The sequence below is a fragment of the Pituophis catenifer genome, unplaced genomic scaffold (genome assembly GCF_029215685.1).
Source record: "Pituophis catenifer annectens isolate HBS135680 unplaced genomic scaffold, rPitCat1.0.hap2 SCAF_3, whole genome shotgun sequence".
NCBI classification, from domain to species: domain Eukaryota; kingdom Metazoa; phylum Chordata; class Lepidosauria; order Squamata; family Colubridae; genus Pituophis; species Pituophis catenifer.
This window is the reverse complement of record NW_027256883.1, coordinates 185,395,078-185,412,021: the sequence shown is the minus strand read 5'-3', so window position 1 is coordinate 185,412,021 and position 16,944 is coordinate 185,395,078. Positions and strand designations below refer to the sequence as shown.

At 37.2% G+C, this 16,944-nt stretch overlaps 1 protein-coding gene across 2 annotated transcripts in view; it reads left to right on the top strand.

Moving 5' to 3' along the window:
- The window catches only part of EPB41L1 (erythrocyte membrane protein band 4.1 like 1), a 169,885-nt gene extending 153,232 nt beyond the window's left edge, over window positions 1–16,653 (top strand). The window contains exons 15-22 of one of the 2 annotated variants that reach the window (XM_070941697.1): window positions 7,239–7,625; window positions 8,611–8,697; window positions 9,476–9,556; window positions 10,560–10,613; window positions 11,700–11,795; window positions 13,689–13,769; window positions 15,324–15,440; window positions 16,085–16,653. In XM_070941697.1, coding sequence (XP_070797798.1) covers window positions 7,239–7,625; window positions 8,611–8,697; window positions 9,476–9,556; window positions 10,560–10,613; window positions 11,700–11,795; window positions 13,689–13,769; window positions 15,324–15,440; window positions 16,085–16,093 — 912 coding nt within the window. In that variant the 3' untranslated portion in view covers window positions 16,094–16,653. The remainder of the gene's footprint in view (window positions 1–7,238; window positions 7,626–8,610; window positions 8,698–9,475; window positions 9,557–10,559; window positions 10,614–11,699; window positions 11,796–13,688; window positions 13,770–15,323; window positions 15,441–16,084) is intronic. The other variant, XM_070941696.1, reaches the window with a different exon arrangement.
- The last annotated feature ends 291 nt before the right edge of the window (window positions 16,654–16,944 follow it).

The following is a 16,944-nucleotide window of genomic DNA, read 5'->3' as shown; positions in this document are numbered from 1 at the left end:
TAGTGGCTAACAGATGAAATAATGAGAGTGCCAAGCTTCCCTTACAGTAATGAATTGTGGTATAATGTACCTGTTATGCTGTTGGTTATATATTACAGCATGGCACATTACATTAGAGGCACAATTGGAAGATTTGCAAAATGTAGGCCTTTGTGATGCTAACCTCAAGATCCTATTATTGCAGTTTTCATCTTATGCATTAACCATCAATAACATTTTTAAGCAGATAAAAATATTTTTAACTAGTAAAGAATGCATGCTAGTGTTACCCTTATAAAACAAAGTACATAAGAATAACAATCTAATTCTCTGTTATTCTTCATTCTTCTACACCTATTCTCAGTGTTTGCTCTTTACATATGTTTGTTACATAGAGATGACTTAATTTTAGCTGAGTGTGCTATGGTGGTGATGGGTCTAAATAACACAAAGCATCCAATACCTGCAAACCATCATTATTATTTAAGCCAAAGTTTCTCAACTCTGTACTTTTAAGTTATGTGGATTTCAACTCCCATGCTGGCTGGGGAATTCTGGGAGTTGAAGTCTCCATACCTTAAAGTTGCAGAGGTTGAGAAACATTGATTCAAGCAGTTTGGTACTGCTGTTTCATGTAATATATTCCAGGGTTCTTATTGCTCTGTTGGACGCTTTATTTTCTTAAGCAAAAAAAGAATGGTGTAGCAGTTTTTACTTACTTTCTTAGTTTTGTCTTCCTAACCCTAAACCAGTCTGTTTTTTCCCCCGAACTGAACTGGTTTGGATATAAATTTGCTTCTTATAAATTGATGACTTTATTCAGATTTTCTCAGTGAAGTGGAATATCATGTGAAGCTCTAATTGTGATATATAATTTTAGTTTTGCAAAATACCTTCTTCCATTTTATTTGTTATTTTAGTACAATTTTTCAAAATGCTTTCATTTTAAAATTTTGTTTTTGATTCAATGGATTAAAGGAATTCTCTTTGATCTGATAATTTGCTGTAGGTTTGCACAGTTGTTATGAAAATGATGTACAAAGAAGCCTCTGGAGAAATCCAGAAACACATCAGATGACTGTTATACTTTAAGTTGATCTGTTTACTCAGTATATAATTTAAGTGGGACTTAATTTAAATATAATTAACTTATATGTCCTATTTCAGTTATTTTATTTTTTTAATTCATTTTATTTATTTTCTGTTATTTATGAGGCAAATCTAGTGCCAACACCCCAAATAAGATTAGGATATGCATATAAAAAGCTTTGGTCTTCATACTAAAGTAACAGTGTAAAAAAGAAACTGTTATAGTTAAATCGATGCTAAATGCATTGATGATTCTCTACTTTATTCAAACTTTTGATATTCAAATAATTAAACTATAATTGATTTACAGCATTTTGGTATATCATACAATTAAGAAGTGGAAATCTTTTGGGAAAAGTGTATTTTTGAGGTTTGATGGCTAATTACACAACTTTTTTTTTTTGGAGTTTCAAGATAATCATATTCCACTGCTGGAATGGCCTGGGAATAATCCAGACCTTAACCCAATTGAAAACCTATGGAGCCGATTAAAGAAACTTGTTAGTCAGAAGCGACCCAGCAATAAACCCCAGTTAATAGAAGCAATCATTCAATCTTGGTTTCACATTATAACAGCTGCAGAACTAAAAGACTTGGTTCACTTCATGGGAAGATGTTGTAAGGCCATAATACATGCTAAAGGTTACCCAACTAAGTATTAAGTGATGTGATAATTTTTGCATATCTCATTTTTTCTATGGTGATAATTTTTGCATATCTCGTTTTTTCTATGGTGATAATTTTTGTATATCTCATTTTTTCTACATGTTTCACTTTTCTTCTTTATACTGTAACTGCTATTCTAATAGCAAATCCTTCATAAAAGTTATTGCATTACATTCTTGATTAAATTACCTTTCCATTGATATATAATTTTATGGTACTACTCCAAAAAAAAAAAAAAAAAGCGGTGTTATTAGCCAGTTTTAGAAAATACACTTTTCCCAAAATGTTTCCACAATTTTGGCCACTACTGTATATATGCCATCAGAAAATTCTGCTGTAAACATACTTGTAATTTAAAAAAACTCCTTTCAAAAACTCTTATGTATCTCTTAGGCAATCAAATAATTTGAAACCATATACAGCTTCAACAGAATGCAAAGCAGCTATAAAAGTACTGTTGTTCATTTCCAAAACCTGACTCTTTTTCATTCTCATTAAAAATTTGGATCTCAATTGTCTGAGATCATTTAATTTGAAATACCAGTGCACAATTGGTCAAAAATGTTTGTTTTAAACTACAGTAACCAAATTACACTGTTACAATGATGTTAGGCATATTTTCAGATGTTGGTAACTAGAAAAGGAGAAAACGTACTTGTTAAAATTTAATTCTCAACTGATCTCAGCTTTGAGATGTTACCATCCAGTTGATAAAGGAAAGATTTATGTAGTTGTTTCCTGTGCAATAATGCATGAATGCTGTATCAGGATCTTTGTTATCTGTTTAATTATAATCTATTTGAGTAATTTATGTTTAATGCTAATTTTTCTTGCTCCAATTACAATGCAGGGTTCAGAGCATTGGGTTTTTATAGAAAGAGGAACTTCTGGGCTGGAAGAGCTAGTACTAAAACAAATTATTAAAACCCAGAAGGAAGAATCAAGTGCAGTTGCCTCAGGAAAGCAAACAGTTTTGGACTTCTCAAAAGAGCCCACTGCAGTAGGGGTAGCCAAGGCAGCAGCAAAGCAAGAGGTGAAAGGAAATGAGGGAAGCAAAATAAAGGTTCACAGAAAGGCCAAAATGATAGCCAGTCCAGAAGATTTTGAATCATTATGGGAAGATGATAAGAATGAGAAAGATTACAGAAAGAAATCTTCTGAGACAGAAAACCTTCCTGGGGAAAGAGAAGAGAAAAGCAATAAAACGGAGACAGCACTATTTGGTTCTTGTGAACCTGAGAAGAAAGAAGAACAGAAAGACAAAATAAAGGACGTGGTGCTAGCCTCCACTGAAAATATGCATCCTACTGGCCCGCTCCAATCTAAAGATGGACCAACATGTGCCTCTTTTCATCCAGAGTCTCCAAAAAAAGAAAACAGAATTATAATAAGCGAATGTAAGACTTCTTTGAAATTATCAGAAAAGGAAGCTCTCCAGGATACCTCAGATTCTGACTCAGTTAAAACTAAGGTGAAACTAAGTGATAAGACATCATCCTCTGCTGCTGAACGGATCATCTATTTGGGTTCCGAAGAAACAGATGAAACAAATAATGAGACCAAGGAAATACTTGACCAAAAAAAGAACTGTGCCTTTGAAACAAGGCAAGAAAGTGACATGGAAAAACAGAAGAGCATTAGTCTTGCCCCAGTTATAGGAAAAAGAGAGGGAGAAAATGTGCTTCCATTCCCCTTACCTACATATTGTGAAGGAATGTCAGACATCAGCGAAACAATTTTCCAGTCAGAGCAATCCGAGACTGCAGATGACAAAAACATACATTCTATTAAGAAGTCTTCAAATGAAAAAGAAGTTCATTCATCAATTTCAGGGGAAGGTGTTCCTATAGAGTCAAATGATTATGGAATCAAAGATGATCAGGAATGCAGTGCATTTTTTTCAACAGATGAAGCCTGTGAAAGGGATTCCATAATCCCATTATCAGTGCCTCAGTTACAATCTGGACCCTCCACAAAAGAGGCAACAGCTTATCCTTCTTATGAGTATAAAAAAGGAGTTGATGAAACATATAACAGCAGTCTTCCAGAAGGGAAAAAAGAATATGATAAGGAGGCTGATACTGCCATAGGAACACAGAGCATAATATTAAAAACTTCAGAAAATCAAAGCAAAAGAAATAAGTTGGAAGAAATGGAAGCTACTCAAATATTTCTTCAGATGGAAGCCATAGAATTTATGGACTCCACCATGAATTCCTCACAACAGCAGCTTTCCTGTTCTACAGAAATTTCAACTAAAGATACACATATATCACAAGAAGCAAAAACAGAAAAATTAGCCCAACAAAAGACTCATGATTCAAGCTGGCCTCTTCAGGACAAATTATCAGAAGGTCAGGAACTAGTCCAAAATAAATACATCAGATCTGAAGATTCCACCAAAGATGAACTTCCTGACTCAGAGCTATCAGCCAAAGATGAAAGTATTGAATTGAAAAGTCCAGCCATAAACAAACAAGAAATGAAAAGTGGAGCCTTTGTTAATTCTAGTGAACAGGATCAGATAACAAAAGATAAATCTACCCTGTCAGAAGATTCAACTAAAAATAAACCATCAAATTCACATAATATGTCAGATTGTAGAGAAACAGCTAAATATGGATCCTCCAAGACTGAAGAGTATGACAGAAATGAGCCTCATGAATTAAATGGGATTACTAAATATAAATTCCAAGAATCGACTGAACTCCCAAAATTAGAAGAGGTGGATAAGAATAATATTTCAGAATGGGAGGACTTAGCTAAAGATAAGCTCTGTGAAATGGATGAGCTGACCAAAGATAATACTGCAAAGTCAGAGGATATCGTTTTAACTTTAAATCTAGATGAAGTAGTTCAGGGTACAACCTCTGGCTTGAAGCAGCCATCTAGGGATACAATATTGTTAAAATCTGCCTCTGTAGTTGGTTCTGAACCTTCAGAATTGGAAGGTCATTTTTTTTTAAAAGAAGAACTTGACACTACACAGTCTGTTAAGACTGGGTCACCTGAATGGAACAAAGAATGCTCACAACCCCCTCAGGCTATAAAGCAGGACCTGAAACCTGTGCAAACTACACATAATAAACAAAAACCCAATCTGGAACAACTCAAGTTCATAGGGTATAGTACAGCTTCATCTCAAAAGCATAAGGATGCAGATTCATCCACAGAGAGCTCAAAGGATTTCGTTGAGCATAAAAGTGCAACAAATAAAGAAAACTCTGTAGCTTCTAAAATTAGGATGTTTGAACAAGGTGAAATGTACAGCTTACTTTCTGATGAACCAGATGTTGCCTTAACTGGATTCCATGATAGTTGTCCAGGCAGTGAGATACCAAAACATTCATCAAACATAGAACTACACAAAGACACAGTTTTGGAAAACAACTGTGCAAAATTAATAGTGGCTTTGCAACCTTCAGATGGCAAAATAAAAGACCCTGGAGGAACATCAGACATGGTCTACCTAGCTGAAAATCAAGGAACAAGTGAGGGAGAACCATCTCAGCTGTCATCTTGGAAGGAAGATATTTCTCTTGGATCTGAGCAAGGAGGAGAAAGAGAAGCTGAACTGGCTTCTCCTGATTCTGGCTGTGAAATCACTTTGGCAGAAGCTGTGGTAACTCCCACATGAACTGTCCCATTGGAAAGTTCATAAAGCATGTTGTGTGACACGTCTTTATGCATCATGTGCCATGGCTTTAAACATGGCTATTGATTGAAAACTGCTGCTTGCATCCTTTGTCCTTTCTGTATGTGTGTGTGACCTGGCTCAGTTACTGAATGCAAACCTCCTGGCCCAGGCAGCTCATCAGCTTTTGAAGTGTTTCTGTGTGTGAGAGAGAGGGAGAGAAAAGGAGAAAACTTCTAAAGATTTGGCTACCTAGAGAATGCCAGCTGCTAACTTGAAACTAGGCAAGAGTACTATGAATGGAATTGCTCAATGGTAGGGTGGGAGGGGAAGACATGCCTAGAGCTTTATACCTTAACCATACCCCCATGCACACCCCTAGCAGCCACATTCTCATGCTTCCAGCTTCTTCCTTTTTGCATCTTTTTAATGTTGATCTCCTTTCTGGCTTGGCTTGTGAGCTCTCCTTCTCTTTCTGCTCTTGACAAGCTAGTGGCTGGCTGACAGACCAAAGAGCTTCACATTGCTCCAGTAAAGCAATAGTCAAACTCCTTTCTGCTCCATAAAACTAATTCCTTTTCTCTAATCTAGAGCAAATTTCAAGAAACAACTTGGGAAGAAAAGGATTTGTCAGGCCTATCAGTAAAAGCCTGTCCGAAAGAAGAGAGTTTAAAGGCTGCTCCTCCAGTGGCCCTTCAGGTCTCAGTGCTGTTTTACTAACTGCTTGTGTTTGTGGTGTAAAAGCTCAACCTAAGTGATGGCGAGCCATGCACCACCACCCCTTCTCCTTGCTTACTGAGCTGCTATATATATACAGTATTTGTATAATTATATATATTTATTTATGTAGATATATTTGATGCTTGTATATATAAATATATATAAATATATTCCTATCTGTGTTTCAAATATCTTTTCTCATACCTCTGAACATGCCAGAATCTGGACAAAAGGTAATATTTATTTCAGTAGGGCTCCTATTCATCGATTTAAATTACTTTTGGCTCAGGACCTAACAGAGATGTGATTGAATAATTCTATGATATTTTAATATTATGCTGAAAAACAACCATTGGGCCAGACTGAGTAAAAACTGTAATGCAGTTGAGAGGTATATGTGTAGCCCTCAAAGAAGAGCTAAGAGATATCTCTTTTGTTCTGATTTTTCTTGTCAATTACACTGATTAAAATCCTGTTTAGAGAACATGAAAACATGCTTCCTCTGATGGCTTCTCAGCCACAAGATGAGAGCATTCACAACACAAGCCCTTCTCATCCAAATGTTATGTTGCCTCGGGACAGATAGCCCTTGTAAAAACTGAAGTGAGGTATAAATAATAAAGGTCCAGAAAAAAACATGTTGACTTGATCTCAGTGAAATTGACAAATGCTTTTTCCTGCAATATGTGCAAAAATTCAATCTTAGCTTTCATCTTTTTCATTTAAACTTTTTCCCCCGTTTCTTCTTTCCTTCTTTTCCCCTCCTTTTGAATGTTTTCTACCCTTTCCAACAATCAGTGAGCGTCTTGAGTTTCTTTTTAAATATCTTACAACATTTGCTCTTTTGCACACACCTCCTCTTCGTATAAAATATCCAATCATTTATTTGGATTGATATTTTCAAAAATCACGATTTTATTTCCTCCTGGCGATTTTGTAAGTAGAAGAAAACAATCTTTTATCTTGTCTCCTCCATGTAGAGAATCTGCTGTGAGACGAGTTTTGGTGATCATTTTTGGGATGTGTTTGACACCCTTTCTTTGATGCTTTTCTTCACTCTTTTTTTCTCTGTTTCATTGCTTCTGATGGCTACCATCTGCCATTCAGTGCTTAGAGCCTTAGCTTCTTTCCTCCCTTTTGTCTCATTCAGAGAGCGGGATTGAGGGAGGGCACAGAGGAGAAATCTAAGCTGCCTCGGCACAGGGCTCCTGAAAGTGATACCGGGGATGAAGACCAGGACCAGGAGAGAGACTCGGTCTTCCTGAAAGACAACCATTTGGCCATCGAGCGCAAGTGCTCCAGCATTACTGTCAGCTCAACTTCCAGCCTCGAGGCTGAGGTGGACTTCACTGTCATTGGTGACTACCAAAGTGCAGCCTTTGAAGATTTCTCACGGAGTCTCCCTGAGCTTGATAAGGAAAAGAGTGATGGAGAAGCAGAGGGTCAGATTTCTACTGAGGAAACTGACAGACCAGCTCTCAAGGAAGATGGTGATGCAATGGATGAAGATAAGGTTTATCATGTAACCCCAGAAGAGGTACAAAAGAAGACACAATACACAGATGTGTCTAAATGTCTTCATTTCAGTAATGTCTGTCTTGGCATTTGCACCGCTTGATCAGGTGTCCATCTCATATTTGAAAGAACATATCCACTTCTTAATAGCCTTTTAAAACATTTTACCTTCATGAATGTGACTGTCTTGTCTGCATGATTGTTTTTGACATTCAAATGCATGTTTGTCCTCTGAGGGGATTTGTGATCCCTTTAATCATGAAGTTACATCACACTTTAACCCACTGCATTTGCCTGGCTGCTCCATTGTATTGGGTGTGTTGTATTTGTGTATTCTCTTTGTTGCATGAATTCAACAAATAATATCTGTATTAAATATGCTTGGTATTTATGTATAATGTAACTAAAAATGAGCATCATAGCTGAATCAAATGACAATTGGCTATTCTGATGCTCTTAAATCAAAAAGCAGATACTCTACTGTTAAAATAATTGTCTTTCCAAATTGATTAAAACAAAGGTCAAAGATGGAAGAAAACATACGGGGGAAACAATGTAAAATTCTAAAATTAGGCAAATGTCATGGATTTATAAGAGCAAGACTGGCTTAATCTTTGTTACTATAGTTAGTGAAATTGCATTTGAAACAGGTAGATTATATTCAAAAACAGGATTAAAAAACTATTCACTCAACAACAAATCATTGGAGATCTTTGCTTTCTTGCCAGTTTGAATTTTAATTCCATTTTTCCAGATTATAATTTTTATAGAAATAGCATATGATATAGTTTATACATTTTCAGTCAGTCCTTTATTATCAAATATGTGCTCTGGCATAAAATTCTTGAGCTTAAATCAGCAAGAATTATTTGATTAACCATGACATCTGACAAAATGAGAATTAAAAATGCATATTTTGGACACAAAAAGGACTGTTCACAAAACAGCCATTTCTGTCATTAATTAACAATATTTGGATTGTCATCCCTTTTTTATCTCTTTGATAGTCCTTCAATCAGAAATCAGAAATTGTAAAGAAAGTGGAAGCAGACAGCTCTGTGCAACACAGAATTGGTACAACAGATATTTCACAGGTAACTTACAACTGTTACTTTATTACTTTATGCCTCCTACTAAAGGCAGCATTTAACATCCAGCTGCTTGCAATTACTGCGAGTTCAGTTCTCACCAGGCTCAAGGTCGACTCAGCCTTCCATCCTTTCTAAGGTGGGTAAAATGAAGATCCGGTTTGTGGGGGCAATAAGCTGACTTTGTATAAAATATACAAAAGTATGAAGGCTATTGCTTAACGCATTGTAAGCCGCCCTGAGTCTGGAGGAGGGCGGCATATAAAAATAAACAAAAATTAAAAAAATAAATTAAATTGCACACTCTAATTTCTACTCTAAGTGAAGCACAAATGTGTTTCATAAGTCCATAGGCAAAGCAGCCTACTAAAATTCCTAGTGAAAAAATAATTTACATATTCTAGTGATATATTCATTTGTTGTTTTTAAATACATCTTAAACACACCATTTATTGTTTTTAAATACATCTTAAAGACATGAAATGCTCAATCTATAATCAAGTTTTAAGATACCGTTTCCCCCCGAAAATAAGACCCTGTCTTATGTTTTTCTGAACCCTGAAATAAGCGCTTGGCCTTATTGCCATGTACTCAAAAGCCCGATTGGGCTTATTATCAGGGGATGTCTTATTTTGGCAGAAACAGGGTAATATATGAATAGAAGACTAGATTGAAGTAATATACTATCTTATATGAATATATTTTAGTTAATTTGTATAGAATTACATGGAATGTGCATTTAACAGCTCTACTTTTGTTGACTTTTATTGTTTTCATTTTTCAGGTTGATGGTACCACTACAGATGGAAAAGAGGCAGTAACCACTTCCCACGCTGTCAGCCCAGAAACTATATCTACAACCTCAGTAAGTTATTCATATGGAACTCATTGGTGCCTGGCCATTTGTCAGCATTGCAGCGTTCTCAATTTAGGCCCTCTGTGACACAGGGTGAATGTCAGACTCTTATGTCTATCTTTGCTATCAGCAGTCACTTCAACTGTATCTCAGTTCCATTTTGAGACTTTCTGCACTTAGTCCTTTTCCAACTCTCCTGGCCTCTTATAGGCACCATCATTCTTGGCCAATATTAAATAACAAAGGGGAGGCAAAATGAAAGATTGTGATCTTTTTCCAATTCCTTCCCCTTTCAGTTCATCTTGACTGGGGTCCTTATATTCATAAGAGATGACCCTAGGTCCATGATAGCATACCTATGGCACGCGTGCCAGAAGTAGCACACACAGAACCCACTCTATCGGCACATACACCATCGCCAGCTGCTCTTCTGATTTCCGGCGTGTCAGCCAGCTGGTCTTCACAAGTGCCGGAAACCCAAAGACCACCTAACCAGCACACGCATGTGCACCGGCTAGCTGGTCTTCAGGTTTTCGGCGCTCGAGCGCTCTGGCAGATACACACACGCATTCCGGTTTGGGCACTCGGTGCCAGAACGTTTCACCATCACTGCCCTAGGTGCTTGACAAATCTGGCCATCTCTCACATAGCCCCTTAATGGATTTGAATGAGTCCAAATTATTTTGCTAAAATGTGACATAAAATGTATAAGATACATGTTAATTAAAAAAAATGAGCTCTGGATTATTTCTAGTTTGACAATAAATAATCATGTAAGAGATGCAAAACATGTTGGGAACTCCTTAAATCTTTTGAATAATATTAAAATGTTATGGATATAAACCCTAAATCCCACCAACTGATAATTTTGCTCACCTGTTGGCATTCAGGATACAGTAGATTATATTTTAGAATAAGTATTTTTATTTCCCTGAACAAATTAGTGGATGAAATTTCTTATGATTTTTCCTTGTGTCTTTGAGCATCTATCCTCCCTTGTCTGTTTTTCCAGGATCACAGTACCAAACCTACAAAAGGCACTGCAGACCTTCGCTCCATTTCTCCAGTAAGTCATTGTTCATATTTTCCGATGAACCATCCCATCCTTGTTTCCTAAATCAGTAATAAAATTACAAGACACAAAAGAATCTGAAACAGAAATAGTAGGTCTGATAGATAATTCTTCACTGGACTTGAAGAAGACATAACTGTAGTATGGGCATTCACAGTTCAGCCTGGAATGATTAAGTACATAGAAAATAACATATTATTATTCAGATGCCATTAAGGTTGTGATTCTGGACCTTTTCCTGGGACTCTTATCTTGATACTTTTCAGTCAAGATTCAGACTGGGTTATGACACTGAGGTGGCATTAGTCACAATTGTGCATGATCTTTGGAGTGAACGGGATGGGGGTGGTATGTCTGTCCTATATGTCTCAGTTTTTGATACCAACAGTTTTGGTATCCTTCTGGACAAATTTAGGAATTTGGGGGGAGGGCACCGTTCTACAATAGTTGCTTCCTTTCTATAGTCGTTCCTGTCAGTATCGGTAGCAGGGATGAAGTCTAACTTAAGGTCCCTTCTATATGGAGTACCTGATATCTCATCTCTTTGTCCACTCCTATTTAACAGTTACATGAAACAATTGGATAAATTGGCATAGTTTAATGCACCCCCTCCCCACCCAATGATTTACCAGAGCAGGATAGTCAAGCTGTATTTCAAAGCTCATGTAAATAAATAATATCAACTTATCAGCTTCTTTCAAATCCTTAGAAAGGACAATTACTGCCTTAGAAGATGTAGATAATTGCTTCAAAACTTCTAACTGTTGTAGGATTTCAGAAACTGCAAATGTATCTGGATCAAATAAGAAATGCTTAAGCTGAATACATTGTTAAGATTACTTTTTGATTTTGCAAAACTTTCAAAAACATTTTTTTCAGAACTAAGTTGATTTAAAATAAACAGTGTAAGAGATCAAATTTATTTGCCGTCAAAAATTTGATTATGATCTTCTTTGGAGAAATATAAACTTTATCTTCAAAATTGTGTTAGAAAAAGCTGAGTATCAGGGTTCATAACTTAAACCCATTAGAGGAACTGTAAATCTGTTGATGTGAATCATGTTTTGCATATGTTTATAGATTACCAGTGGTGCTGTTGGCAAAGAAGCCTTCACCAGCCTTTTCGGTGCCACTGCAGAAACCCTCTCCACCTCCACAACTACCCATGTTACCAAGGTAAGATTAGTGCAGGAACACAGAATATCATCTTATTCCAGTGGTCAGACTTACATCTCACTTCCTAGATAAGAGGCACATTGTACCTCTCTAAATATCACATCTATCTATATACTATTAAAATTTGTGTGTCTTTAACCTTTAACTACAGGGATGAAGTGGCTCAGTGGCTAAGACCCTGAGCTTGCCGATCGAAAGGTCGGCAGTTCAGCGGTTCGAATCTCTAGTGCCGCATAATGGGGTGAGCTCCTGTTGCTTGTCCCAGCTTCTGCCAACCTAGCAGTTCGAAAGCATGTAAAAAATGCAAGTAGAAAAATAGGGACCACCTTTGGTGGGAAGGTAACAGCGTTCCGTGCGCCTTTGGCGTTTAGTCATGCCGGCCACAAGACCATGGAGACGTCTTCAGACAGTGCTGGCTCTTCTGCTTTGAAATGGAGATGAGCACCGCCCCCTAGAGTCGGGAACGACTAGCACATATGTGCAAGGGGAACCTTTACCTTTACCTTTAACCTTTAACTGGGCAAAATAGGGCATCCTAGGGCAACAGTTTTTGAACCAATGTACTTCAAATGGGCTAATTTACAGAGTATGTCCAAAATCCAGTATCCACAATTCTCTTGGCATTGAAATTTGGCACGTTGATGATAGCTTCAGTGCTTTCATGCTGCTGGGCTTCTACCCAGTGATTCAGTAGACTGGCCCAGCCATAGTCCTCTGAAACTGGGTAGGCTGGCCGCTCCATTGGCTAATGGAGAACAGACAGACAACTCCCATCCTAGTGTTGTGGCCCGCCAGGGGCCAGCAGAGCTGGCAGCAGATTTGGACAGTGATGAGGTTGGGGAGGAACATGGGCCAGTCCTGGAGTCTGAGAAAGGCTCGGACGAGGGCTCTGAGTCAGAGGCAGAGAGGAGGCCAAGGCCATCTGGTAGTTCTTTGCTGCCTCCGCAGTCTCTGGAGTTTGACATCAGCGAGGCAGAAGACAAGTGGGAGCCTGTTCCCAGTGTGCGCATGCACAGAACTGCCAGAAGACAGGAACAATTAAGAAAACAGGGTCGACTTCGGAGTAAGACTTGGAGATGATTGGCCCCTCCCATAAGATATAAAAGAGGAGTGAACGGGACTTGAGCTTTTATAGGAAACAATTAGTTCATCCGGTTGATAAAAGCTTTGGAAAAGTTCTGTTTGACTGTATGCTAAGTTTTGCCCTGTGTGTGGCAATTAGTTCTCTGGCAGCATTCCAAGGGAGATGAAGTGGGTGTTTGTAAACACTCCCCTGAAAGACTGTTTGAGAATCCTTTCAGACTGGGAATGACAATAATTCACAGCCGTGAATTAAAGAGGTTTGCTGGGACTAAGATTGTGCTGTATACTTTCTAAGGAAGCCTAGAACACCTAGCCTTTCAGAGGCTGGTAGACCTTTCCCTACCACTGGCTGCCAGAGGGTAATCAGCTGCAGTCAAGTCGGCAGGAATTTAAAAGTTGTTCCTTTTTTTTACCCTTAGTCATTCTGTTTCTCTGTTTAGGTAAGGAAAAGTCTCTGAAGGGATGATCCAGTGGATCACAAGCCGTCTAATATTCTCCTATAATTAAATGTAGCTTATTTTCTTACTCCCAAGAGAATATTTGTAAAAAAGGAATGATTGTCATAAATTTTAGTCTAAACCATAATCTATTTTATTAGGCATTGTAGTTTTTATGCCACAGTATATTGCCTGAAGTAGCCAATTGTTGATTTTCAACAAATCACGAGTAAGCAAAGTTTAGCTTGATATCTTGTGTCAAATTAATCACAGAGTTCTTGTGCCCTAGTAAAGCAAAAGCTATCATTCAAAACAGTTTTAGACATGGGATTTACAATATCATTCTGAGTATTTATTTTCTTTTTTATTCCAGACTGTGAAAGGAGGATTTTCTGAAACCAGAATAGAAAAACGAATCATCATAACGGGTGATGAAGATGTGGATCAAGACCAAGTATGAATGGAAGCTTTTAGCTAGGAAGTTGAATGAAACTCTTGTCCTTTTTATTTATGGAGGTGTTATGGTTCAAGATAGGAAGGCAGGAAGAGAGAAAGTTGTGTATGGCGGACATAACAAGAAGCCTGAGAAAGAGGCCTCTAACTGCTGAAATGAAACCCAGCAATATGCCCATCTGTATTATTGGACTCTTTAGTGTGATCGAAGCTGTTTTAGTTTCATTTAGTTTTTTGGTGCAGAAAATGGAAATTTGGATAATAAGGTCTAGTCCTAGAATTCCTGTGTGTGCACCGAATTCCTGATAGAATTATTGCATGCACCTGTGGGCAACCTTGATACTAAATGGTTAGGAAGATCACAATCCCCAAAACTTTCCTTGCTCATGCCTGCTCAGGTACTCATCTAAAAACTTGTCTTTACCCTTTACCGTTTCTAACATCCATATATTTAGCTTGAAGAACTGATGTTGTATTTATCATGCTTAGATGCAAATACACAGCTCTCTGCGTGTTTGGGGATGTTACTATAACAAGATTCAGCACTCTTCTGCTTGAACATGTGAAAGTCAGAGGAAATACAAGGTGGGACTGCAGACCTTGTATCCACCTTCCAGCTTTTACGTATGCATGCAAATACTTTTAAGACAGGGGTGTCAAACTGGGAACCCGTGGGTCAGATGCATCACATGCAGGCCACGCCCACCCCAGCTTCCCGAATGGGAAAAATGTTGCAAAACATCACGTGATGGCAATGTGATGCGGCGAGTTTGACACTGGTGCTTTAAGAGCACTACATTTTTTTCCAGTTCTAGTGACACAGACATACGGATAACAGTGTAATCACATTTGCATAATTTAGATACTATTATAGATATACTTCTGGTATATAGACCTAATTCACAATACCATGAAAGAGAGGGGGGAAATATAGAGCTCTATGATCTTCAGTACAATGTGAAGCTGTGCTTATTGATAGTTAGGAATATCCATGTGAACAGAGATAATGATTTTGCCATTCACAGTATAAATTTGTGTTCCTTCATTTATTCTTTATTTAAATTATTTTCACTTGTTCTTACATTAAGAATGCTTTAAAAATGCTTTTAAAAGCCTCTGATGATCCCAGCTGAGTTGTCTGATTGTCAGAGGCTTTTTTTTCTTTTAAAAACATTTTTTCTACAACCTCTTCGGCCGAAGAGATTGCAGAAAAAAATGCTTTTAAAAGCTTCTGATGGTCAGGCAACTCAGCTAGGATCATCAGAGGTTTTTAAAAGCATTTTTTCTACAACCTCTTCAGCCGAAGAGGTTGTAGAAAAAATGCTTTTAAAAGCCTCTGACGATCCCAGCTGAGCTGCACGATCATCAGAGGCTTTTTTTTAACTTTTAAAAGCATTTTTTTGGCTGAAGAGGTTGTAGAAAAAATGCTTTTAAAATTTGAGGAAGGGACCTAGCAAAGTGCAGAAATTGGACTACTCATGGCCCCCGAGCCAAAAATTGGCCTCCAATGACATAAGTGAAATACTACTGAATGTGAATTATTTTCTTTCCGTAGGCTTTGGCTTTAGCCATCAAGGAGGCAAAATTGCAGCATCCTGATATGCTGGTAACCAAAGCTGTAGTATATAGAGAAACAGACCCATCTCCAGAAGAAAAGGACAAGAAGCCTCAGGTGGGTATAAATGTGGAGAAAGCATGGAGAAATATGATCTTGACAAGCCAAATCACAGTAGAATAGTAAGTGATATACAAAGATTGTAGCTTTCAAATCAAGCATCCTTCTAGTGAGACAATACCGAGCTCTCTCAAAAATGGCTAATTAAACAAAACTATGTGTGACTGATGCGATTTGTGTTGAAGGATTATCTTGATTGTAGTACGGTAAATTTGTGAGCTCTGCTATATTTTTATTCAGATTTATAACTAAGGATAAGCATGAGTTAATTGAAAAGAATGAGAATTGGCTAAGAATCTTGCCATTTTGAATGCTTAGCAGACGTTTTTGCTTGGAAAGTCTGGTCCTAATGGATTAACATCCTCCGATAGAGGATGTTTTCTATGGGCTTCACACAGTAAAGCAATTAGAGTGAATGGTGCTCTCCTCTGTACTAATGAGGGATATCCCAAAATAGACCCCAGGATGCTCTGTAATATGCAAAAACTTCATACCTGATACAATATAGTCTTGTTAAAATAGCTAAAGCTGTTATAGAATATTAAACTGCAAAAAGTCTAACAAGCTTGTAGTATTATATTGATAAAGGATGGATATTGTATGTATTGATTTATGTTCTTATTTTCTTTCTCCTTGTATAGGAATCTTGACCTTTGTATTTCTAGAAGTTGGCATCTATTTTAACTTTGAAGTAAAGAAGGGGCCTTTATGCTGGATTCCTCACTGAGACATAGAACGTCCTGGCTGCAAGAATAATGTTGAGAGACAAAATATTAAATAAAAAGGAATAGCAAATATATTATATATTATATATACAGGAAACAAAATGCATCCTTGCACTGCTGCTATATGCTGGAGATGAATAAAACAGCAACATCAGCAACAAGCGAAACCAACCACCTCTTCAAATAAATTGAAGAATTGACTGAACTGATCTAAAAAAATCATGATGGTAATAATATTAATAATACAATAAACCACCATTGTGCATGTTACATTTAAAGAACACATAATTCATTTGTTGCACACTGAATGGAAAAGCAAAAATGCTTTGCAACAAAGCAAGAAATCAACTAGCAAAACAAGCAGAATTACACAATGATTCCCTGATAGGAAAGAATTAAAATCCATTCACTTGTATAATTTCTGTTTATTATTTTCTAATTTGGGATGTGCAGTGATCATCCTTTATTTTCACGCCACGCTACTCTTGTTGCTTCATCATTGGATTCTTTTGTTTCCCCCAATTGGTCCTTCCTTTTTTAAATGTTTCCTCTTCTCATCTAATGTCTTATTCTGCTGAAGATAATTATGACTTTATTTCACTTAAAGCAAAGGAAAATGATATGTATATGATTTCTCACCGAACAAAATGCAGCCTGTAGAGATTTCATATTGATGTGCTTTTAAGTTATGGATATTATATATAACTGGGGAGGGTGGGGAATGATATTAAAACAAACAGTGCTAAGTGTGACAATGACATTTTCACATTATTATT